Source organism: Diaporthe batatas (assembly GCF_019321695.1).
Source record: "Diaporthe batatas strain CRI 302-4 chromosome Unknown Contig00005, whole genome shotgun sequence".
NCBI lineage: Eukaryota > Fungi > Ascomycota > Sordariomycetes > Diaporthales > Diaporthaceae > Diaporthe > Diaporthe batatas.
The window spans coordinates 2,249,327-2,271,777 of record NW_025408552.1 but is presented as its reverse complement, the minus strand read 5'-3'; the positions used below and the strand labels follow the sequence as shown (position 1 = coordinate 2,271,777).

Below are 22,451 nucleotides of genomic sequence, written 5' to 3'. Positions count from 1 at the left end.
TTCCCTTCTTCTTTTCTTGCCAGCCTTGGAATGCCGTGCTATAGTATAGCCCCGTTTAGCCTACCGATATATACATATGCCGTGTGCTGTGCACATCTTGTTGTGCCGTGGCGGACTTGTGTTGTTCAGGGGAGGGGGGTCGAGGGCCAGGCGATGACGTCTGGTCGGTGCGAATGACTGGTGTCCCTGATGAGATTGCCTACCTAGGTACCTTGGTACGGATAATGTCTCGCAAGGCACTCCAGGCCACTCACCACCTGCCCGCTGGGCCTGCACCTGCACCTCCCACCCAGAAGCACCCAGACAGCCAGAAGAACACTTAATTGTTAGCCCTCTGCCGCCCTTGTGTCTACCTGGACTGCCTGGATACGCCACGGCGTTTCCGTCGAGCCACTGGTGTCAGTGCGTGGCGCGAAGACCGACCACTGCCCAGCCCTGCCGAGAGACCGAATGCGCGCCTGGGATGGGCCGGTCGCCGCATCCGAGTCTTGACCGATGGGGGGCGCGGCTTTCGGCATGACCACCCACTGGCTGGCTGGCGTGGCTGGCTCGTTGCTCCGGCCGCGGGGATCTCCCAACGTCTCAGCCGCACAGGAAAAAAAAACGGAATATGTAACTTCTGTCCGCAGCTCGTTCTGTGACAGGAGGAGCAGTTGGCTTCCCCTGCAGGCTGCAACAGGATTACCCGAGTGTCCCAGAGCAACCTGGACAGGCTGAATCTGATATCTGTGACCCATGCCAAGCTGCACTGCGCCTCAGTGGACACGCCATCTCGTGGAGCTGCCGACGACCGTTTTGGGTCGGGTTGGCAGGCTTGCAGGCTGGCAGGTTGGGCGCGCAGCGAGGCATCTCGGCGCTCTGCAACTTCACCAGCCGTGTCCCCGGGCCTGGGCACTCAGCGGCGGGCTGGTTCCGGCTGGCTTGGTGGCTGCTTGTAAGCGCCTTGCATTCTTTTGGAACTAGAGTGGGTATCTTGGAAAACAAAACCTGGCCTGCGCCGTAGTAAAATGCTGCAAACGCCGGATAAGCCCAAATGCTACAGCTACAGTTCGTCCAGAGCCCTCAACGCCTCGTCACCTCCTCCCTCCGCCGCATTGTCTCTGCTGAAATTGAGTGCCATGCTCCACTCTTTGTCGTGGCTGGCTAAAGGTCCCTGCCCACCCGACTCCAGCCTCAGCTTCGCCAGCATTGCATCCTCTTTCAGATCCGCGGCAAGCTCATCAAGCTCGGGCGCGTATGCCTTTGCCCCGGCGTACAACAGCACGAGGATGAGGACAAAACCTAGCAGCATCCCCCACACAATCTTGATCCTCCTCCGTGTCTTGTTCTGCCACAAGTAGTCCGCACGCTCCCAGCGCTCCACCTTCTGCCTGACAATATCCACCCTCTCGCTCAACGCGGTGATGCGCTCCCGCCCGCCGTGAACACGATCCTGTAGGGCCTGCACGCGGGCCTGCTGCTCGTCAAACTGTCCGAAGGCGTCGAGCTGCGCCTGGGCTTCCGCGAGGACAGACCCTGATTCGGCCGTGAAGCCCTCGTTCACGGATGCTGAGGCCGATGCGAGCTCCTTCAGGGCCACGACGGTGTTTTGGAGGGAGCTGAGCCTCTCGAGGACGCCGTAGTAGGTTTCGTCGAGGCGTCTCGTGGTGCCAGTGGAGATGTTGGACAGTTCGACGAGGGACTTCTTCAGATCGCTGCAAGTAGTTAGCATCCCATGGTTAATGTCGTTGTAGTAGTATCTCAGCCACACACCTAGTCCTCGCGCTGGTCTTGTCCCTGGCCCGGCGCAGCATCTCCTCCTCATCCTCGCCAGCCGGCACCCCGCGGAAACCTCCGGCATTCTCCCTGCCGGATGGTATCAATATGCTTCCAGCCCGGCTTGGGTTGGCACTCGGTACGGCTGGTGTCCAACCCTCGGATCGGGGTACTTCGGTCGAGCCTCTTGGGGGCAACTGCAACACCGGTGCTGCAGATAGCGGTATGCTGATATCATCTGAACCGTCTCGGCTCCGATCCCTCTTGTGATGTGACATTCGAGGATGGTGGTGCGATGTGTGGATGTGGTGTTGATGGTGTTTGCCCAGGCGGACAGGTGATGTGATTTCGGTGATGGACCGGTGGATCTGATGTCGAGAGCGTTTCGGAGACGAAGCTTTCGGAGCGGCCGCTGCGAGTGGCTGCTGCTGCTGCTGCTGCTGCTGCTGCCTCTGTGCGGCCGGCGGCGATGAGACTCCACTGCCCGACATCCTCGGCTGGCTGTCGGTTCTGTGTCCGGCTCCCGCTTTGACGTCTGTGTCACTCACTTTTTACTGGACTCTGTCAAGGGCAATGTTTGCTTGTCGGTGGTGTTGAGTCTAGGTATGCAAGCGCATTGTACTTGCTCAGTAGCGATGTTCATTCAGGGGGGAACAATCAGATGCCGGGACGTTGCACGTCGTCATCAGCTCAGATCAGCTGGAGGTCTTATTACCCCAAGATTCCTGGGTTGCATGCAAGGGTCCCTGCTACGCGGGCGCCCGATTTGGCGGGTAGGGGCTTCTCAGCCCAGCTGCCAATCTCGTAGCGCCGATTTCAGGGAGATATTAGAGATGGATCAGCCTCCGGGAGACTGAAACCCAAGTTCATTTTGGAAATTCCTCTGTACCACATATGCTATTATACACAATCAAGTGCAAACTGGACTGACTGGTCAACTGTGGCATCTTGCAGCCTTTCCAAGCCGGTTTCGAATTGAGTGTCTCTTCCAATTGTCCGGACAGAGTTTGCCTACCGGCGGCCCGTGACACTCGGCCACTTGCACCGGGTCTGACTCCTGAGACAAGTTGTCTGCCGAGAAGCTTTCGCAAACCTCAGTGTCACAATCACAAAGGGGCTCCCACTCCAGCGCTTTTGCCCTCGTCCTGGCTAGTGCCCCTCTTTGTTACGCAGAGCCGACCGGACCCAGCCTGCTTTTCGTTCAGTTCGGCCTAGCCCGGGTGGCCCAGAAAGAGGTGGTGGAACTGTGATCGGCTGAGGATGTCGCTGAGGACCCCCGGACAAACCGCCCTGGCTCTGGCCCTGGCCTTGACGATTGGTATCGTGTGATTGTGAAATCTCAAGTATTGGGTCACGCGGTGGGCGTCGCTCAGGAGTTGAGGAGCTTGTTCCTCTTCTCCTTCCTCTTCAGCCTCTCGACCCGCTTCTTGTGCATCTTCTCGGCCAGTTTCTCGTATCTCTCCTTCTCCTCCTTAGCCGCGCGCTTCTCCTTCAGTTTCGTCATCCGTTCCTGTACGCGGGGTGTGCTGTCAGCGTCACCAGTCCAAGGTTTGGATGAGGGACAGTTTTGTTTGTCGCACTCACTTTTCTCTGCGCCTCCTTCTCATCCTTCATCTCCTTCTCTTTCGCCTTGACTGCCATCTGAGCCACCCTATCCTGGGCCCGTTTTGCGTACGATGTCAGACCCGAACCAGGTCGGAAGGCTTTCTTTGGCGCATGCCACTGTTTGCCTGGCCGTTCCAAAATTGGTCAGCGTCTTGTTTGTCAAGCTGCAGGCTTCATCGGAGAGCACATACCATTCTTCCTCATGCCCAACGGCTTGGCGGTTGTTGAGGCTGCTGCTGGCTTTGCGCCGGCGTCGCCGACCGTGGTGGACATGATGACAAAGGGTTGCAGGAAATTAAGTGGTCAAAGTCCAGAGCCGGAAAATAGAGCACTCGTCTGCTCGTTGCGGAAGCAGGTTTCTCTGGCCGACAAGCGGTAGGGATTGCCTTGGGAGACAAAGTGAATTGCTTCGAGTGCCGCTGAATGCGCGCGATGCAAACTGGATGCGATAGGGTGGAGCAAATTTTCTGCCAGTGAGGCATACTGCACTTTTCTGCTCACCGCTTTGGAGGGGCCGGGAGAAACTGCAGGGATCCCACGTCTGCACCCGCAGGTTAGCGTGCATTCTATGTAGTGCTGTATACTGTGTCTCTTGACTATACCATCCTTTAACGCGCATGCATGCGTGTAAACACGCAGGACACACAGAACACGCAGGCAGGGCAGGCCGCTGCAACTTGGCCCTCAGGCCGTTTTCGCCTCTTAGGCGGTGGGAACCGTGCTTGCATATGGAAGTCTTTGCACCACTGAGATAGTATTGAAAGGTACAATGTTGAGTGATTTTGGGGTGCCAGGCTGCCCAGATAACCCCTTCAACGTGCAGACCACAGCTGCAGCGCAGCGTCAGACACAAACTCAGCGCCTTTCGCTATGTGTGTGGTTGTCTCATACCTGGTTGACTTTGGGAGATGATCCGCCCATCCAGCCAGCCTGCCAGCCAGCATGGCTAGATCGACGGTCTCGTCTTGGGAAACTCGGACCGGCACCGCCTGCCATTGAACAGGCAAGTTGCATGATACTAGCTCTCAAGAGGAGGCGAGCCCAGCTTTTGCCGGGGTTGGCATGCTTCATACGCGCTGGAGAAGACTTGGAATCCCGGCGGACTAATATGAACAGCTCAATACAATCTCATCTGCTGGGGAGTATTCCGTAGTCTTGCAAAAATAGTCGCAGCCATAAAATGCAAACAAATAGCCGCCGCTGTAATGACGTTCAAAAACGCGCAGGGTCCAGTTTAGTTGTCTGACAGACAAGCGTGATTAAAGTCGAGCTTTTCACAGTTGACGAAGACGTGTTCCAAGTTCCACTTCTCTGGCATCGGCCGAGAGTTGAATTTGCTCAACGAGCCAGTCTCAGACAAGACCCGTCAAGCGGCAATGGAGACATTGACCCAATCTGAGGTCAGGGACCCCATAAATCTGTCCTAAGATTGATCTGCCGTTATTAGCTGGCGGCATTCGCCCGAGATTACGGTCATTCGAAATCCGGCTGCACCTCGGCTCCGCAACCTGCGTACCGAGATGTACCCAGCCCAGCAAATTGCCTGGGCGATGCTCCTTGGGGGACATTTGGGTACGTTGTCTCTGCACATTCCTGGACATCCCACTATCGTCTGCCCAGAACGTGCCGGGGTGGAACCATAGGATCGAGTTCGAATTGACTTCCCACCTGACTCTCTCTCACCTTGAAGAGGTCACGAGAGATCAAATACGGTATAACAGGGTTATGTCTCCGGTGGCTTACCACAGCAATGACATTTGACCGCTGTTGTGAGATCCGGGCAGACTACCAGCTTAGATCCGGCACCCTGAGGTAGTGAGGAACGAACAGTCAGCCGAACATGCAGCAGCTGCGTTAGCTGCAGCAGTAGAGCACACCAGGCTGAAGGCGAGGCCGAAGCCCGAAGACAGCGGGTTGAACGGGCTGTCGTGGCTGCGTGGCCGGTTTTCCCAGGCCCGCGATTGACGACCGATTAAAGATTAGCTTTTCGACTTGACCCCTCCAGGCCAAGTAATCCGTAGCGCGATGCACTCCAGAGTCACTAATCTGTGCTCAGGGCAACGCCAGGGAGACGCAGCAACAGGACTGGCCGGGCTGCCGACTTGGCGAGTAAAGTCTCCCACGAGGCACATCTTGCTGCAGGCCCGCTGCAGGCCGCTGCGAGGCCACTGCACGCTTCAGGGACAAGACGAACACGAGGCGGGTCTTTTGTCTCGATGAAGCAATGCGTGCACATGACGGGTCAGAAAAGCGTGGATGGATGACGGATGGCGTTTCCCCTTCTGTCAGGAACGCAACCGCCGCAGGCCGTGTCACCGCGCACTGCGACGCCAGCGGCAGGCCCGATTCGAGTCGGACAATTCGGACGACTCGGACGGGTCGAGTCGAGGTGTCTGTCGCCTTGCCAGGCAGTCAGGACGCCTCCCGCCGAATTGAGGCATCCATGAGAAGGCAAGCCTGGCAAGTGGATGATTAGATCCGGTAGACAAAGAAACCGTGTTCGGCATAACAAAGAATGGATCGAAACACCACGGGACTCGGCACGGAACCCGAGCCCATATTAGCTCCTCGGAAGGAGAATAGCAGCTCGTCAAGGCGCTGGGACCAAGACTTATCTGGACGTCTCGATTCTACCTCGCCTCGACCTGCTTGGTGCCTGGCAGCGCTGATGTTTGGGCATTGGATCGTGGACAGAACAGCGCCAGTTTCATCCGATTCAGTGTTGGACCACGTTCAGGCCAGACCGTCATGCATGCAGCGGGAGGGCGGCCAGCCAGGGATGGCCGATCAAGCTGATCTTCCTTCCCATCAGCCCTTTGGTCCCAAGCGATGGCGGTGGGCGGCTGCCCCCCCCACCTCCATCTCTGCGGCGATTTGCTCCTTCGAGGCGTCGATCACATGGATCAGTTCCCGCATGGCGAACTGTTCCCGTCGTGGTGGCCTGGCAACCTGGGCAGCCTGGGTGGTGGTTGGTGGTGGTAGCCTTTTGCCCTCGGTGCCTCTCAAGCACAGTCATGGCCGGCTGAGACGAGACGTTAAAACCCAGCAGAGGCCCAGCAGAGGCCCAGCAGGAGCAGCTGCAAGGGGCAGCGCTTGTGCACACGCATGCGGAGTACACGCATACGGAGTACACACATGCACACGCACGCACTCGCTCCTGGCACTGTGTGCGGTGAGCTGTGCGCTGCCTCGTGCGTGCTGGCCAGGCACAGCATTACAGTGCACGTTTTCCCCTCTGGTGCGAGCGCAAGCGCAAGTGCAAGTGCAAGAAGATGCATTGGGCGGCAGGAACACACGAACAGTGCCAGTGCCCCGAGTGTGCCCTGGCATGGACAGCAGGGGTCCCGAAGCGAGGTGCATCAGCTGGCACCTCCCAGACCTGACAAATGGGGATTTTCAGGGCACTGCCTCCGCAAATACGCCCCTAACCTCGCCAGATCGCAACTTGATAGCGGGGTTCCACGGCGCTGGATACAACATCACGGCCCAAAATGGAAGGGCCTTCTCTGGACCTGCAGTCTGGCGTTGAGCGGGCGAATGAGAGGCGGCGCGTGCCTGGATTGAAGATAACACAAGCTCCAGAGCCAGGTCGGAGAGAGGTCGCACTGGTGCTGCCGGGGCAGAATACCTAGGTATCCATTATACCCCGTACCCACAGCTTATGCCTAGGTGCCTAGGTAGGTATATACCTCAGTAAGTACCTAACTGAACACACAGCAGCCCGTCTCAGAACAACATGACAACCTGATTGATGTCCTCTGGGGGGGATGGTACACAACCCAGGCGCTGTGTCCATATGCCAGAGCATATCTAACAGTACCCCGTACCTACAGTTCTTGCCTACCTAGGTACCTAGGTAGTTATAACAAGTTAGTCTACCCCAGGTAGTTGGTTGGTGTACTGTAGGTCCAGTGACCGACTGCAAGGCGGGCCCTCGGGAGACCTCCCCCCCCAAGGTTGGGCCCAAGGTCTCATGTTGGCATCGGAATCGGGAAGCAGGGGCCGCTCTCTGTACTGTGTGCGCTGTGTGGGTTGCTGGACGGGTTTTGGGTCGTCCAAGATTTGGCAAGGGTCGAGAGCCCCAGAGTAAGGACTCCCTCACTCCACGATCTCATCTGCGAGGAATCACAAAAATGTCCCTCGTCAGCAGTGGCATCCGTCATGCTGATGAGACATAAAAGAGGCAGACAGGAGCTGGCAAAGGGCTGGCCGGGCCCCCTTGCTTGGTGACAGCCTGGCATGTCCATGGCAATGGTATAGCATCAATCCATGGGCTCTTCCAATTTCCAAAGTTGCAACTTCATGTCGACCACATGGCCTCTCTGATGAATTCCCTAATTTGCAATAGGCAGTCAGTCTGGGTCTTTTGATTGAGACAAGGACCCGGGGACGGGATTGAGAGGGAGGCAAGGAGGGAGGGAGGGAGTGGCAGGAAGGAGGGTGGGAGCCAGGGCAGCCGGGGCCGCCTGGGGTACCGTGTCTCCCTTGCTGTCTCGAACTGTGGGCGGGCCCTTGTCGCGACTCGCCTGCTCGCCTGGAGTGGCTGGCTGGGCCAAATTTCACCCTACAACCCTGGCCACACAGTACCTCGATGCACAGTACATGCTGACAAGAGGCAAGCAAGCATGGGCCGAATCCCGCTCTTCAGCCTTTCCGGCCCTGACAATTACTGGTACACGCCCAGCAGGGGCTCACCCTGCTGGTCCCTTGGGCCATCCCCATCTGGTGGGTCCATTCGGTTTTGGTTGGCGTGGGGCCTGTGCACTGTTTTGCTGTTCCCAGTTCCAGTCCCAGTCCCAGTCCCCAGTCCACCCCCCTCCCAGTGCCCAGAGCCCAGTGCCAGCGCGGTTGCCAGCCATGCCCTGCCCTGCCTGGCCATGCCCTGCTATGCCTTGCCCGTGCCCTGGTTTGCCCATAGTCCCATCCAACCTGGAAGCTGCCCGCCATTGCCCATTGCCCAGTGACCGACCCAGCCAGCCCAGCCGGCCCAGTCGCACGCGGCCGCCGCCTTCTCGCTCTGTCCTGTGTGGCCTGCCCGTCTCTCTTCCCACCATCACCACCGCCACCACCACCTCCTTCGGTCTGGTTGCCCGCCTTCTTTCTTTCCCCGGCCTCATCCTCGCCTCACCCTCAACTCTGGTTCAATTCCAGCGGGAAATCTCCATAGGTTTCCTGCTTGGTCTTGACCGTCCACTCCTTTAATCCAGTTTACCTTTTTAGATTCTTAGAAAAAGCATTGCCTTAATTCCGCCTCGTGCAGCACTCTCTCTCTCGCTTCGTTCCCACCGAACCGGACATCGGGACGACCAAAGAAAGAGCAAACTCGAAATCGGACCTCGAACCAACTCCAGCTCCGGCCTCTACTCCAGCTACGCTCCAGACCCACGAGAGTACACAGACCGGGCACCCTAACGGGACCAGTCAATCTCGCATTACGACACCGGCCAGGCGACAGACATCGCCGCCAGCCACTCACATCACAAGAGGTACTACAAACAACCGCCCGTCCTGCTTCGCTCTCGTCATTGCCAGCCCTCCATCCGACCACCTGCTTCGTTTGCCGTTTCTCTCAACGTTTTCCCGACTTGGGTTGACCGTTGCGATCAGACGAAAAGGCAGACCGGCTAACCTGTGGGCCCGGTTGCATAGTGAGGTCGGATTTCACGGGAAATCGTCCCATCTCTTGAGCCCACGAAACCCAAAACGAGTCGAAGATCGATTCAACCTAATCCAAGTCTCCCGCCGTCCCGAGTGAGAAGTTCTGGGGTCGTCGCACCCGAAGGACCGAGCAGCCATTTTGGTACCCCATGTCACCTTTGGTCAAGTAGTCATCAGATCTCTGGCCGCAGCGCGGCTCTTGTGAAGATGGCTACCACCATTGTTCCTGACATGCCCCACGATGGTCGTGTCCACAACCCACGCCATCTTTCGATCCCTATTCATGGAGACAACCTAGGCCTCGGAGACCCTCTGGACGCCCCCGAGTTGTCTCCTCGATCCCACGCGACCGCCCCGCCACCAAACCCGCCATTCGTTTTCCCACCGAAGGCAATGTCTGCCTCCGCGCCGTCGTCATACTCCCGTGCCACCGGCAGGCGGCCAAGGTCTGCAATCGAGCCAGGCCTGGCAGCGCTCGCCGCTGGCAGGAACGACGACATGCCTTCCCAGGGCTCCTCCGCCCTGCCCGCATTCTCGTTCAACCCCGGGGCCAACCTCGCCCCGTCAACCGCCACGCTTTTGCCAGCCCACGAGTTCCTAAACGCCCCGTCTCCCCAGCAGTCGCCACGGCCCTCCCCCGCAAGGGGAACCCACAGGCGCGGAGGGAGCGAGTTTGTCGGAGGTGAATACCGATCCGGCAACGCCAGGATGGAGGTCTTGAGCTCGAGCCCGACCAAGTCAGAAGGCGGCAATGCCTCGCCCCAACTCCGGCCAGTCGAGCCAACCCGGCGAGGACCTGCTCATCGTCACGCCCACCGTCGATCTGCGGCCATGTCTAGCCATGACCTTAGCAGTATCACCGGGCTTAATCTCCCCAAAAACTCGAGTAATGTCTCACGAGGAAGCAGTGCTCCATCAAGCCCATCCGGGCCAGAGCTCAACAAGCATTTCTCATTCCCCATTCTGCGTCCTGATGATGTCAAACCAGACGCAGAGGACACAGTTGGCGGCAACAGGCCCCAGAGTGCTGGACTCGACCAAACACCTGGCTTTCCTAGGCTCGCCGCCGCACCATCACGGAGGAAATCGTTCAGCAAAAACAGGGTCGGCTTTTCGGATACCCTCGAGTTTATACCTCGGCCACTTTCCCTAGTCTCGAGCGACACATCGAGTACCGTAACTGTCCGCCCGGGCCACTCCCTCTCGGGCAGCATCTCATCAGTTCTTTCAGCCTCAAACACGCCCATCATAGAGAAGGATGAATCTTTGGCACCTCTCGAGCCAACCGCATCACAAGTCGCCGACTCGGAATACAGACCGAGCACAGCTGGTGCTGTGCTTGAGAGTACGCCGACGTCTCCACAAGAAGGCATGTCCCGCGCCGGTCCAAAGCGGCGAGGCTCTTTACCTCTGCTTTCTGGTATTCCCCTTCCCTCTCCTGACACCGCCTCTCCTGATCCTAGCCCTACGAAAATTGCAAAGAGATGGTCGTTCTTTGGCCTGGATCAATTCTCTGGAACCCACTCGCCATCAAAATCTCGACCTGTGAGCCTGAATTCCTGCGAGGTCTCAAGGACGGATCTGCCGTTGTCTATATCTGCCAATGAGGAAACAACGACAACAGAATGCTCAGTACAGAAAGCTGGCAAGAAGTCGAGCAAGAAGCCGAAGAAAGTCAAGACTTGGGCAGGCTCGATACTAACCAAGAGGCCGAAGGGTCGCAGAAGCAAGAGCAAGAAGTCCAGTCGCCGGGGGCCAACCCCCCCTCCAAGTCGTCCAGGCTATGAGGATGAGGAAGACACGGCGTCAGATTCTGCAGACACAAAGAGCGAGCCGTCCATGCCTACTGTTATGATAGAAGAGTTGGACCAAGACCAGGAGGGAACGGAGGCTTGGAAGCCACCCCGACCCGTGACGGAGGAAGACACTTCCTACCCTGTGATCGACCTTGATGCGGCGCTGGGGCCTTTCAACACCCCTTTACCACGGAATCCGGAGTGGGAAGCAGCCCAGAAGGCCGGCGGCCTGGTGAAGCGGCAACTTCACAGCGCTGCTGGCCTGAGCAGGTTCACCGGCCCGGGGATGCACTACACTCACCACCAGCGAGCCCAAAGCTCTCCCGAGATGCCTCCATTTGAGTTCCGCCGCGGAATCCACAGATTTGGCAGCAGCTCTACCATGGCAGATGTTTTCGAGGAAGAGGAGGAGTACTACGAGGATTCTGACAACTCTGGCTCATCGACACCCCAGCCGGAGTCGACTGGTCCTAAGGACAGCGAGACTTCGAGTGTCAGTGGCTTTTTCTCAACACGCAGCTCGGCGGAGAGGCTTGGGGCAGACGGGCGAAGCTCTGACGCATCGCTTGTAGCCAAGCGGAAGGCCAGCGATCCAGAAGACAGCAGGTCTCAACGCACCGCAAGCATGAAGTCGAGAACTTCGCTGAGCTCTCTGCAAGAGCAAGTCATTGAGGAGGAGCCACCTGCCATTCCTACTCAATTCAGGACAGTGGAATTTGGACGCCCAGCGCAGATAAAAGCGCCGGATTCGCCCATGTCATCGCCGGTCAGCCCAAGAGCGCCGATGGACGGATGCTCGTCTTCACATACCACCTCGTCCTCTTTGGCGCCAGTCAGCCCTTATTCGTCGGTCACCCAGTCGTCCTCCTTCCCATCGCCTCGGTCGCCAGTCTCATACGACGCAAACATCATTTCCACTGCGCCATCGTCAGTGACAGATGATAGCTTCCAGTCACTGCTCATGGGAGAGCCTGGTCCGGAAGTCCGGAAGTCTATGGATGTCCCCTCCATCTCCAGCAGACACTCCAACCAGCCGCCAGAGAACCTGTTCGCTCAGCAGGCTGCCTACATGAACCGAGCCCCAGCGCCTGGGGAGCGCCCGGCGTCTTTCAGTGCGATGGCCTTTGGTGGTGGCCGACGGGGCAGCCTGGCGAGCCTGGGCCGCCTGATCAGCAGCTCTCACGGGGAGCGCAGCAAGCTATCGACGGAAGTTTTCAGCAGCGAGTCGGAAAAGAAGCTGAAGGGCAGCAAGTCCCGGCGGTTCAGCAAGATGATGCAGTTCTGGAAGCCGAAAGAGAACGCACAGTCATGACCGCACAGCTATCATTTGGTGAACGGACCCAATTGATACTCGGAGCTGCAAATTCACAACCAAAGGGGCGTACCAGGCCCCGGCATTTATGAAACGTAAAACGAATTTCCTTGTGGACCATTGGGCTTTCATATTGGCATTCTCGCGCACAGCAAGGGAACCTCTTCGCATGGACTTTGTATGATAGGCGGTTTACATTAGGGGGCAATACCATTTTCGCTCTGGAGCTCATATGACGGATGGATAACCCGGATCACCTCGACAGCACCCGAGGCACCAATTGAAATCGGACACCCACGTTTTACACACAATTCATGAACCCGGCATTAGCAACGATGCTAACAGGAAGGCTACACCTCAGCACACACACCCAAGTTTACGATTGGCCTCTCGAGCCCCGCAGAAAGCGGTGAGGCGGGAGACGGGAGGCGGGGGGGGGAACATGGGTCACGTTTAACGGTCACAGCAATCCGAGAGAAGATGAGGATGTGATGGACCGGTTATAACTTTCGATTCTACGAGGACAGATATCCTTGCAGAGGAGGTGGGCGCCGAGGCGGCCGACCCATAGCAAATGGAAAGATTCCAGAAAAGGGGGGGAGGGCGACTTTGGGAGTCCTTCTTTTCCTCATCTTAATTTGCTTGGCTGCTCAGCGCGGCACTGAGGACGACCCAGCCTCCTTGAGTCTTTAGAACATTGAGGATGGAAGTCGAAGGGGGGAGAGAAAGGGCACGTCGGATACGCAAATTACGTAGACATAATAATGACGATCCAAAGTACATAAAAGTGTGGTTCCTTGAATGATCTACGCAAATAGAAGCGCGAGCCCACACAGTGAATTGTGCAAGACCCAGCTCGGGATCCGTGGGCTGCACTCGCTCATCTCGGGCAATCTCTGGGTGATGGATGGGGCAGGGCCGTGGTGGAACCTGGGGGAGAGAGTGCCCCGCGGACCCAGCCAAGTTTGCCAACAGTGCCAGTGCCTCGGCCGAAGCTAGACCCCTGGCCCGGCCCCCTCCATCCAGCCATCTCGTACCTGACGCAGCAGCGCAGCTCAATTACCTCGTAGGAGCTCGGGGGTGGGGCTCACTTCCAAGGTCACTTGCCTGCTGGCAATCAGTGCACACACGTCAGACACGTCCAACAAACATCCAGGACGAACTAGACGACACGCATCAGCTGGCGCCCATCCCCACGGCCCGCCCAATCGGGGATCGATCGTATACCGAGTACGAACATACGAAGCGAAGCTCTGGTCATATCTGGGCACTGGTCGTAGCCTGCTGTTTTACCTCCCCGCCCCTCCCCCCCAATATCGAAATCGGGCAGGCAAGGGCAGCTGAGAGTGTGGCCCGCCCCGACCGACCCACCGCCGCCGCCGCCGCTGTCCCCATCGATTGAATCGACCGACCGGTGCCCCGAAAAAAAAAAGAAAATGTCCACCGCGTCCGCGTCGTCCTCGCGCTCAGCCGCGCGGCGTCTCATAAAAGAGCTGGACACGTGGCGGGCAGAGGCGCAGGACGAGAAGGGCATCGAGCGGCTCGGCCCCGTGGGCGAGGAGGACCTGCTGGTGTGGGAGGCCGTGTTCAACGGCCGAGGCATTGATGGCGGGTATGAAGGTTAGTCAGTCAGCCAGTCAGTCAGTCATTGAGACATCCATGCACAAGCTGGCAGGATAGAAGGGGGGGGGCGGGGAGAGCGAGGGAGAGGACCTATGAGACTCCATCATCCCGACCTAGATAGACAGACAAACCAACTAACCCCGGCACGCAACACGAATCCAGAAGGCCGCTGGCTCCTCTCGATCAAGATCCCGCCCAACTACCCGCTGTCCCCGCCGGCGGTGCGCTTCGTCACGCCCATAGTGCACCCAAACATCAACCTCGACACGGGCGAGATCTGCCTGGACCTGCTGGCCGACGCGTGGACGCCCGCCTACAGCGTGCTCGAGACGGTCCGCGCTGTCCGCGAGGGCCTGCTGCCCCACCCGGAGGTCGACTCCCCGCTCAACGTCGACTGCGCCGCCCTGCTCCGCGACGGGGACGCCGTCGGCGCCCGGAGGCTGGTGGAGCTGTGGTGTTCCTCCCGCGAGGGGAGGTACGACGGCGCATGAGGGTGTGTGTCTGTGTGTGTGTGTTGTGTGCATGGGGTATGTGAGACGGAGCTCGCCCGTTGGTGTCGGGGTGCGGGCGGAGCATGCATGGGCCTCGACGTGGGTGATCAAGGGTTCCCGATTGGGAAATTGAGATGAGGAACGGCTGGCTGGCTGGGCACGGAGTCTGGAGTTTGGATATATCTGGGGGCTAGAGGAATTTCCTCAGACGTTCACAATGTACACAATGACAATGTCCATAGGATTGGCATGGGCAGATGTGCGTGGTCTCACTTATCAAGATTCACCCTGAGCAATCCGGCGTTGCGGCCAACAGTCAGCATTTGGGTATGTTTCTTTCATACTAGGAGCCCTCAACATGAGGCAATTGCCCCGCGCATTGGCTCTCGCAGTCGCAACGTCGATTGTGCTACCATCACACACCAGCTCCCGCAGGCTTCGCTAGACCCTGTAGTCGATCGACCACACATACAGATGGCCGTGCTCAAACGACCCTCTCCCTCCGTCTAAGACCTCGTAGATGGCCAGCCAATTCTCTTGGTTACCTCCCGAACTCATTCACAGGACGCCATTCCTTGCATTGCGTTTCACTCAGTGTCTACCAGATGCCGGATAACGAATAAAATAGAATGCCAAAACCAGCATACACCGTCTAGTGTTCCGCCCCGTTCGCCGTGATGCTCATAGCACGGCTCGGTGCGTGCCGACCTGGAATGATTCTGATGTGGTCCATGGCCTCCCCGTGCGACTTTCAATGCATGGGATTTTCCAGACCTGTAGTAAGACAATCCGACGCCGACTGGGATGATGACGGTGCTTGTTCTGATGATTATAATGATAATGGAGTGAGTAGACTGTAATGTTGTTACATCATTCGTTATAGTGGTAGACCTGTAGAGAGCTCCGCATCAGTTGCACTGTCATGCACATGATCGAAAGGTTGGGAGTACTCACCTTGTAGTTGGGAAGACCGATAGACTTCCAGCCCAACCGCGCTGCCATCTTTGCGAAACCCTCCGTTTCAATGAGATGGTAGAACGGGAAAGGAGGGAACATGGCTCCGTCACGGTGTACGTCTGCCTTGACCAGCACTGCCGTGCCTCCGACACCATCCAGCTCAACCTCAAGGTGCTGGTCTTCCCGTTCGTCGTACATGTATGCCATGAGCGCTCGGAACGTGGGCATCTCAGCGTAGCCTTCCAGCAGGATTTCATCCTTGCCCATCTTGCTCGCCATCTCCTGGGCAGTGGGGCTGTCCTTCCAATTGTTGAAGTCGTATGCACGCTCAGCCATCTCCTTCTTGTTATCGTCATAGTACCTCTGGAAGCAGTTCGGGACGATGATGGCCTTATTGTGAGCAGCGAGGTCTTGGATCATGTCGGGTGGGGACTCGACAATATCGGCGTCCAGCCACAGAACCCAGGACACGGATGGTCCGAGGGTGGTGAAGAGGAGGGAGTTGCGCGCTTTGGCCATGGATGCGCGCCGGGGTTTCTGGTTCTGCATCTTGTGCCTCTCAGCCTCGTCTTGCGAGGCCAGCGGCGGGTCAAAGTCCTGCCTGAGAATGATGATGCTCTTAAAGCGGTCCTTCTCGGGACCAGACTTCTGTGTCTTTGCTATTTGCGCCTGCAGTAATGATGTGGCCTCGTTTCCTTCCTTGTTCTTGGGCAGTATGAAGCCCAATGTTATGAGCTGGTGGGGGTACGTGAGTCTCAGCAGGTTGTCCCAGTACTCCTGGTAGAAGCGAGCCATCGGGGTGAGGATGAGGACGTTCTCGTTATTCTCGATGGGGTTCGCGGAGATTGTGACATTGTTGAGATTGTAGTGGACGACGGGCGGGGGCGCAGATCTGCCATTCTTGTCGGCGATGGGTTTCCGGAAAGGCGAGGTCGGCGGGGACAGAGGATGGCTGGCGACGGTGGGTTTCTTGACGTTGGCAAGGGAGATGCCGCTGCCACTGCCGCCAGCGGCGGAGCCCGAGGGGACGATGAGGAAGTAGAGGATGAAGATGCCCAAGACGGCGCCGATGGCGAGAGTCAAGGGGTTCGCCTTCTTCATACGAACGGGCCCCATGGCACGCGCCATGAGTGCGACTGTGTTGTCTCACAAGCCAGTTACTGGGAGGAGTGTCATAGATTGGAGCTGGGGAACGAGAGCAGGCGACGATCTCTGGCGTATGGGCCAGCTGGCGAGATGCGGCTCTTACTCCATCCACGCCTTGCGCATGCGGACTCGAGAATGTATGAAGCCAGATACAATGCGATTCCGGGCAGGCTGTTGAAAGGTTAAGATCGAGGCTGGGTCAAGAGTCGGGCCAGGTCGAGTCGAGTCGAGTCGAGTCGGATCGGGTCGGGTCGAGGCCGTGGGCAGGGCTGTTGGAAGCGAGGCCGAACTAAGCTGGCAGATAGAGTGAGTGTCCTGTACTCCGTGTCCCGTTTCTGGCTTGGCCCGTGTGGCTGGGCCGGTGCTGAGCTCAGCGTACAGTAAGGCGAAGATGGTGGATCGGCCGTAATGCTGATGACAGGGCTGCAGGTGAGGAAATACGAAGAGGACAGCAGCCAACTGGTGGTACTCGCCGGGTGGAGGAAACAGGCTAGACTGCTGCGGTTGCGGGATGGACGTGCGTATCGAAAATCGAATCCGGTTCACACTACCGTGGTAGGTGCAGTAACTAACACATGTGGTGCACCAGCCTGCCAGCTTGACCAGGTCCCGAAGCAAACGCCAAAGCCAAAAGTTGCCAAGTTCGAGGTCGGGCAGGGAAGGCCTTCAGTCCAGGCAGGCCCAGTAAATAGAGTGAAGTGAGGTAGGTGTCAAACAGGGGATGGCAGGGGGGAGGCAGCTCGAGCCGAATTGAGCCTCTGCACCTGATGCACCTGCGCTGCAGGCGAATCTGCCATCTGTCGTCGGCCCTGCCCAGGTTGCCAGGTGCTCAGGGGTCCACCCACCGCTGGGGCTCCATGGACCCTTGGAGAGGAGACCCTTGTGGGCAGCCCAGGCTCAGGGGAACGGGAGTAGTACAAGGCGAGTCTAGACTGTCAGGACTGTCTGGATTACAGCACAGCACTCACCACCTAGGTATATGCACTTCTCTACGACCCGTCTCTCCGACCCGTCTCTCCATCACAGCCCACCTCGTCTCTGGATCTTGGCACACCAGACTTACTCATCTGGTGCTGTTAGCCTGCTGAGGCTCAGTCAGTATGGCACTTATCAGTAAGTCCATACGTGAAAGGCCGTCTCCGCTCCAGATGGATGAGTGCTCACCACAAGCCTGCAGGCCATCTTGACTATGCTGTCTTCTCACTGTTCCTCATCCCGCTGGTCGTCTTCATCCACCTGTGGGTAGCTCCTTATACCAAGGTGGAGGAGTCTTTCAACATCCAGGCGGCCCACGATGTCCTTGTCTATGGCACCCCCCTCTCCAGCATCTACCAGAAGCTGTCCTCTAGTTACGACCACTTCGCCTTTCCCGGAGCTGTGCCCAGGACCTTCATCGGCCCCGTGCTGCTCGCCGGCGTCGCCAGGCCATTGACAACACTGTTCGGCCATGAGCACGGCCAATTCATCGTTCGTGCCCTTCTTGGGTGGTTCAATGCATACTCGCTCTTGTGGTTCAGGAGACAGCTTCAAAATGCCTGTGGTCCTGCTGTGGCCAGATGGTACGTTGTGCTGCAGGTCAGCCAGTTCCATGTCATGTTCTATGCCTCCAGGACCTTGCCAAACATGTTTGCCTTCGGACTGAGTAAGTCAACGATAGCTGAAGGAATACCACTCTCCTCCATTCCCGCTAAATCGTATCAATATAGCCACTTTTGCCTTTGGCCTCCTGCTCCCCCACAAGCAACCCGCCAAGGCCAATCCCAGGATCCGCATGGCGTTGGCTCTGTTCGTCTTCGCCGCCGTTGTCTTCCGCTCAGAGATTGCACTTCTCCTTGCAACAAATTCTCTATGGTTGCTCATCATCCCCATGATCTCTCTCCAGAGACTGATTCCCCCATTTCTCGTGTCCTTTGTTGCCGCCTTGGCCATCTCTATTCCCATCGACTCCTACTTCTGGCAGAAGCCAATCTGGCCGGAATTATGGGGCTTCTACTACAATGTCGTGCAAGGCTCCTCCTCTAACTGGGGTACCTCTCCGTGGCATTGGTATTTCACTTCGGCTTTGCCCAAACTGATATCCCCTCCTCTGGGGCTTTTCTTCGTCTGGTGCTCCCTCAACTCTCAGGCCTACGGTCGCATAGCCCAACGCCTGGTCATCCCGAACTTGCTGTTTGTGGCCATCTACTCCCTTCAGCCGCACAAGGAGGCCCGCTTCATCTTCTACATCGTCCCGCCATTGACCGCCGCCGCCGCCCTCGGAGCCTCCACCCTGGTGAACCAGATTCCCGCTAGGATGGCTGCTGACGAAAGTGGCCGGCGCGCAATCAGAAACATCATTCTTCTCATCATCTCAGGCTCCATCCTTGCCACCTTCCTCAGCAGCGCTGTCATGCTTGTTGCCTCCAGCTTGAACTATCCTGGCGGTGACGCCCTCGCTGCTCTGCACGGCATGATCGAGCACGACCAAAGTGCAGTGTCTTCCTCTGTGGTGACGGTCCATGCAGACGTGTTGAGCTGCATGACAGGGGTGACTCTATTCGGAGTCGCTCAGGGCAATGGACTCCCTCAACATCACCGGCTGACCACGGACCCGGACGTCGTGGTCAGCGGCCACGACAGCAAGCCGTCAGTGTCACTCGTGCTTGACAAGACAGAAGACGAAGCTACTCTGTCGGACCCCAGCTTCTGGGCCAAGTTTGATTACCTCCTGATGGAGGACGACCAGGCCGTCAAGGGCGGCAACTGGGACATAGTGGCTGTCGTCGAGGGGTTCTCTGGGCCCGAGATTTTACGACCCGGCGCTCCGCACATAGAGGAGGAACCTAGGGGTATTCAAAGAGTGGGCATGGCGGCTCATGTTGATTCCCTACGGCGCAGGATTACAGAAATGACGGGCGGCTGGTGGATAGGGCCGAAGACAGTGCCAAAGATACGGATCATGAAGCGTGTTAAGGACACGTCCGAAAAAGTCAACAAAGAGGCTATTTCGTAGGCTACGAGCGCTCCCCATGGATGGGAGTTTATTCACATAGCAGACGCGTCGTCACCTGCCACCGAAACGCCATGGGCCTGGATGGGGAACTTGCACTCAGATCAGGCATGTTAGAACCCTGACTCAGATCCTGAGAGACGTCAAGGCAAAGAGAAGACCAATTCCAATCTATGGGGAGATGGATAAGTAAACACGGAGAAAAAGAAGGAAAGGGGCTTCTGACAAGGCCAAACCAGCGATGAGTCGCCCACCTTTCGAGTGCACTTCACCAGAGCTGCCGGTTTCAAGGCATCTTCTCAGATTTGCACCCATGGAGTATACGATTCTGCCATCCATCCATGCTGAGGTCGCTGTATTCGATTGAATTTAGCAGTCTAGATAGCTGAGTCGAGTTGGGCGTGGCATAGGTCCCTCCCCTTTCCCCTGCCTCCAGTGGATACCACGCAAACGTCGACTTGCGCTGATTCCCTACACTGAGATACAACAGAGATGAGTGGCTAGTAGTGATAGTATCCCTAGTATTATCGTGCGATCGCCTGCGTGTGGGACCATTGGCACAGGGAAACAAGATTCCCCTGCCCTTAGCTAACGTCTACAAGACGATTTCAGACCGCTCCCGTTCCGACATATCGACCGCTCGACAACCTCATTTGGGACTATGGTGTGACATTATGGGATAAATTCCTATCGGACTACAGGATAAACTGCTATGGACCTATAGGATAACTTTTGAAAACAGACTGTCGAAGGATTTCCTTCGGTGGGATGCCCTCTTGTGGCCGATCCCCATACAAAAACCAACCACCGGTAGGCTGTCGTTGACAACCAGAATCAAGTATGTCGGATTGAGACATTGTCGAATAGTGCGCGATCAGTCCCCACCAACAATCCGTTCTGGCCTGAGGTATCTTTATCGTCCCTGGCAGATATGATCGGCGCCTTCATATCATCCACAAACACCGAGACCTGCTGGCCCTTGAACTCAACCCGAACGTGATACTTGATTCCATTCTTGACGTGCCGTTCTGAACTCTTCCCGAGATCCGTGGTAATCATCTTACGCTTCCCCTTCTGGTGGATGAGCACGACCTCTCCGGTCTTCGCCTTAAGCCAGACGGCATACCCATTGAACCGAGCAGGCTTGCCCTTCCTCCTCGACGGCGCGGTGCGGAACGTGAGCCCGGCCTCGGCACCCTCTTCCTCGAGCGTGATGTCGACGTCGTAGACCAGGTCCGCAAAGTGCGAGTCCATCAGTATGAGCCCTGGTTGGTCCCGGTCCGCCGAGCCGCGGAGCGACTTGCCTCCCTCATTGTGCTTCTCGTCGGCGAGGAACTGCCAGTCGCCGCTCTTGCGCTGCCACAGGTGTTCGGAGAGGTCCCCATCGTCAAAGTTGTCCTTTGCGAGTAGCTCTATCGGCTTGATGCTGCCGTCCTCGTTGAAGTACATGCGGTCGAGCGCGACGACGCGGCTGTCTGCGTTGCTCTCGTGCAGCGGGCGCCGATGGTAGACTATGTACCAGATGTCCGTTTTGGGGATGTTGAGAACGCTGTTATGGCCCGTAGCCACCCCTATGGTCGGGTCCTGCGTGAGAACCAAGCCCCGCGGCTTGAAGGGCCCCAGGGGCGAGGCGGACGTCGCGTAGGCCACCTGGTACGTGGGCTCGCCGTACCCGTTCTCCGACCACATCAAGTAGTACGTGCCGTTGCGCTTGAAGACCTTGGTGCCCTCCACGTAGTTGCTGGGCCTGGGTGTTACTTTCTTGAAAGTGTCGGCGTCTGACTTGGGGGACTCCTCTCCGTGGAGCCCCACGAAGCTGGTCATGCTGTCCGAGAGTATGCCGACGCAGCTCTCGCCTCCGCCAAAGTACAGGTATTTCTTTCCGTCGTCATCAGTGAAAGCATCCGAGTCCATCGGATTCCTGTACGCATTGTCAGCAGAAGCTTCTGAGCAACGTATTGTAGACACGTGTCGTGTTCATGTAATTTTGATTTGGAAGGCGACTCGGGTTGTTGTGTAGGATTCTAGGGTGAGAGAAATGCAAAGGCTTACGCGCCATGAATGGAATGATCGATCAATCGCGCGCCATTCAGAGCATCCCTAAAGGGTCCCCCAGGCTGGTCCGCGACGGCAACAGCCAATCCAGCATTTGGCTGTTTCTGTGATTGTACACCGTTATGACTGCTAAAGTAGAGGTAGTACTTTCCATCATTACCCTTGGTTGCTGTCGGTGCCCACCTGCAGCAATGGGAGTTAGCCATCAAAGAGCCAGAGAATTGGATTCACATCAGCACAGTAAAGAGTGGGTTAGAAGGTATCCTTAGCATGTTTTGAACCCTGTAAACTCTGCAGTATTTACTTTGAGGGCTAAGAATAGGGTGTGTCTGTTCTTGAAGGGGTAAGAATTGCTCCAGAAGTTGCTTACATTGAATCCTTGACCCAGGGGAAAGCATCGGCGGTCAGGACCTTAGGATGTTTCTTCCTATCAGGCTGTCAATTTAATGCGTCCGGGAAACCATATGAGTAAAAATTTCCCATATGTTTTCGAAACCAAAAAGCGGTCTTGAATACACAGCATAGATTATGGGACAGGACCGGGGTGTCCATACCAGTGGATTAGATCAGTCGAGGAGAACGCATCAAAATGCTTCTGGTCCTTGAAAGCAATGGACGTGGTTGCGTAAATCCAAAAGACATCGTCGTATACACGTATCTCTGGGTCGGCATACCAGCCATCGAACAGTGGGTTTCCAGCTTCTGCGGTGGTCAAGTTGAGGCCAAGCGCCGTGGGCTTGTCTGCCACGGCGAACGCAGCCGCTGCTGCGCCCAGGACGGGAACGATGATTGAAGGCCTCATGATTGTAGTAGCATGCAGAGGCTGACATTATAGGAACAGGCGGGTGGCCTTATAAGTAAACCCAGATGCGGACACGTAGCTCTTTATATATTTTCAGTGATTAACACATTGGTGGTCTTTGCCATTTGACGGACAGCGCTGGTAAACTTCATCTGCATTTGGCGGCTCCCTAAACTCCATACCAGCGCTGGTCCATGATAGCCTCTCTGCTGTTGGTTCATCTCCAAACATGGAAGGATACATACACATAATCACGTACACT

The 22,451-nt window shown here is 57.0% G+C and overlaps 7 protein-coding genes across 7 annotated transcripts; 3 read left to right on the top strand and 4 right to left on the bottom strand.

Annotated features, from left to right (window-relative positions):
• Positions 1–1,042: 1,042 nt before the first annotated feature.
• On the bottom strand, positions 1,043–2,246 carry KVR01_005111 (uncharacterized protein; the record flags this gene model as incomplete). The annotated part of the gene is made up of 2 exons (XM_044787936.1): positions 1,043–1,694; positions 1,753–2,246. The coding sequence occupies 2 exons, from the start codon at positions 2,244–2,246 to the stop codon at positions 1,043–1,045; spliced, it is 1,146 nt and encodes a 381-aa protein (XP_044645556.1).
• Positions 2,247–3,124: 878 nt separating this feature from the next.
• Positions 3,125–3,633, bottom strand: KVR01_005620 (uncharacterized protein; the record flags this gene model as incomplete). The annotated part of the gene is made up of 3 exons (XM_044791653.1): positions 3,125–3,265; positions 3,340–3,485; positions 3,552–3,633. The coding sequence occupies 3 exons, from the start codon at positions 3,631–3,633 to the stop codon at positions 3,125–3,127; spliced, it is 369 nt and encodes a 122-aa protein (XP_044646065.1).
• Positions 3,634–8,174: 4,541 nt separating this feature from the next.
• Positions 8,175–12,913, top strand: KVR01_005697 (uncharacterized protein). Its single transcript, XM_044791978.1, has 2 exons — positions 8,175–8,846; positions 9,010–12,913. The coding sequence occupies exon 2, from the start codon at positions 9,226–9,228 to the stop codon at positions 12,124–12,126; it is 2,901 nt and encodes a 966-aa protein (XP_044646142.1). The 5' UTR covers positions 8,175–8,846; positions 9,010–9,225; the 3' UTR covers positions 12,127–12,913.
• Positions 12,914–13,212: 299 nt separating this feature from the next.
• Positions 13,213–16,996, bottom strand: KVR01_005481 (uncharacterized protein). Its single transcript, XM_044790258.1, has 2 exons — positions 15,195–16,996; positions 13,213–15,131 (listed from the first exon to the last, which is right to left on the bottom strand). Exons 1-2 carry the CDS (start codon positions 16,323–16,325, stop codon positions 15,111–15,113), a joined length of 1,152 nt encoding a protein of 383 aa, XP_044645926.1. The 5' UTR covers positions 16,326–16,996; the 3' UTR covers positions 13,213–15,110.
• On the top strand, positions 13,563–14,240 carry KVR01_005120 (uncharacterized protein; the record flags this gene model as incomplete). Its single annotated transcript, XM_044793735.1, has 2 exons — positions 13,563–13,746; positions 13,912–14,240. The coding sequence occupies 2 exons, from the start codon at positions 13,563–13,565 to the stop codon at positions 14,238–14,240; spliced, it is 513 nt and encodes a 170-aa protein (XP_044645565.1).
• Positions 16,997–17,001: 5 nt separating the features above from the next.
• KVR01_005453 (dolichyl-P-Man:Man(7)GlcNAc(2)-PP-dolichol alpha-1,6-mannosyltransferase) lies at positions 17,002–21,320 on the top strand. The gene is made up of 3 exons (XM_044790963.1): positions 17,002–17,456; positions 17,521–17,985; positions 18,050–21,320. Exons 1-3 carry the CDS (start codon positions 17,444–17,446, stop codon positions 19,333–19,335), a joined length of 1,764 nt encoding a protein of 587 aa, XP_044645898.1. The 5' UTR covers positions 17,002–17,443; the 3' UTR covers positions 19,336–21,320.
• KVR01_004995 (uncharacterized protein) lies at positions 20,167–22,189 on the bottom strand (the record flags this gene model as incomplete). Its single annotated transcript, XM_044789264.1, has 3 exons — positions 20,167–21,253; positions 21,385–21,570; positions 21,942–22,189. 3 exons carry the CDS (start codon positions 22,187–22,189, stop codon positions 20,167–20,169), a joined length of 1,521 nt encoding a protein of 506 aa, XP_044645440.1.
• Positions 22,190–22,451: the final 262 nt, after the last annotated feature.

Coding starts and splice junctions, on each gene's coding strand:
- KVR01_005453 (XM_044790963.1), top strand. Junction 17,986..18,049: donor CATGTTTGCCTTCGGACTGA/GTAAGTCAACGA, acceptor GTATCAATATAG/CCACTTTTGCCTTTGGCCTC.
- KVR01_005481 (XM_044790258.1), bottom strand. CDS start 16,325: ATGGCGCGTGCCATGGGGCCCGTTCGTATGAAGAAGGCGAACCCCTTG. Junction 15,132..15,194: donor TCGGTCTTCCCAACTACAAG/GTGAGTACTCCC, acceptor AGCTCTCTACAG/GTCTACCACTATAACGAATG.
- KVR01_005697 (XM_044791978.1), top strand. CDS start 9,226: ATGGCTACCACCATTGTTCCTGACATGCCCCACGATGGTCGTGTCCAC.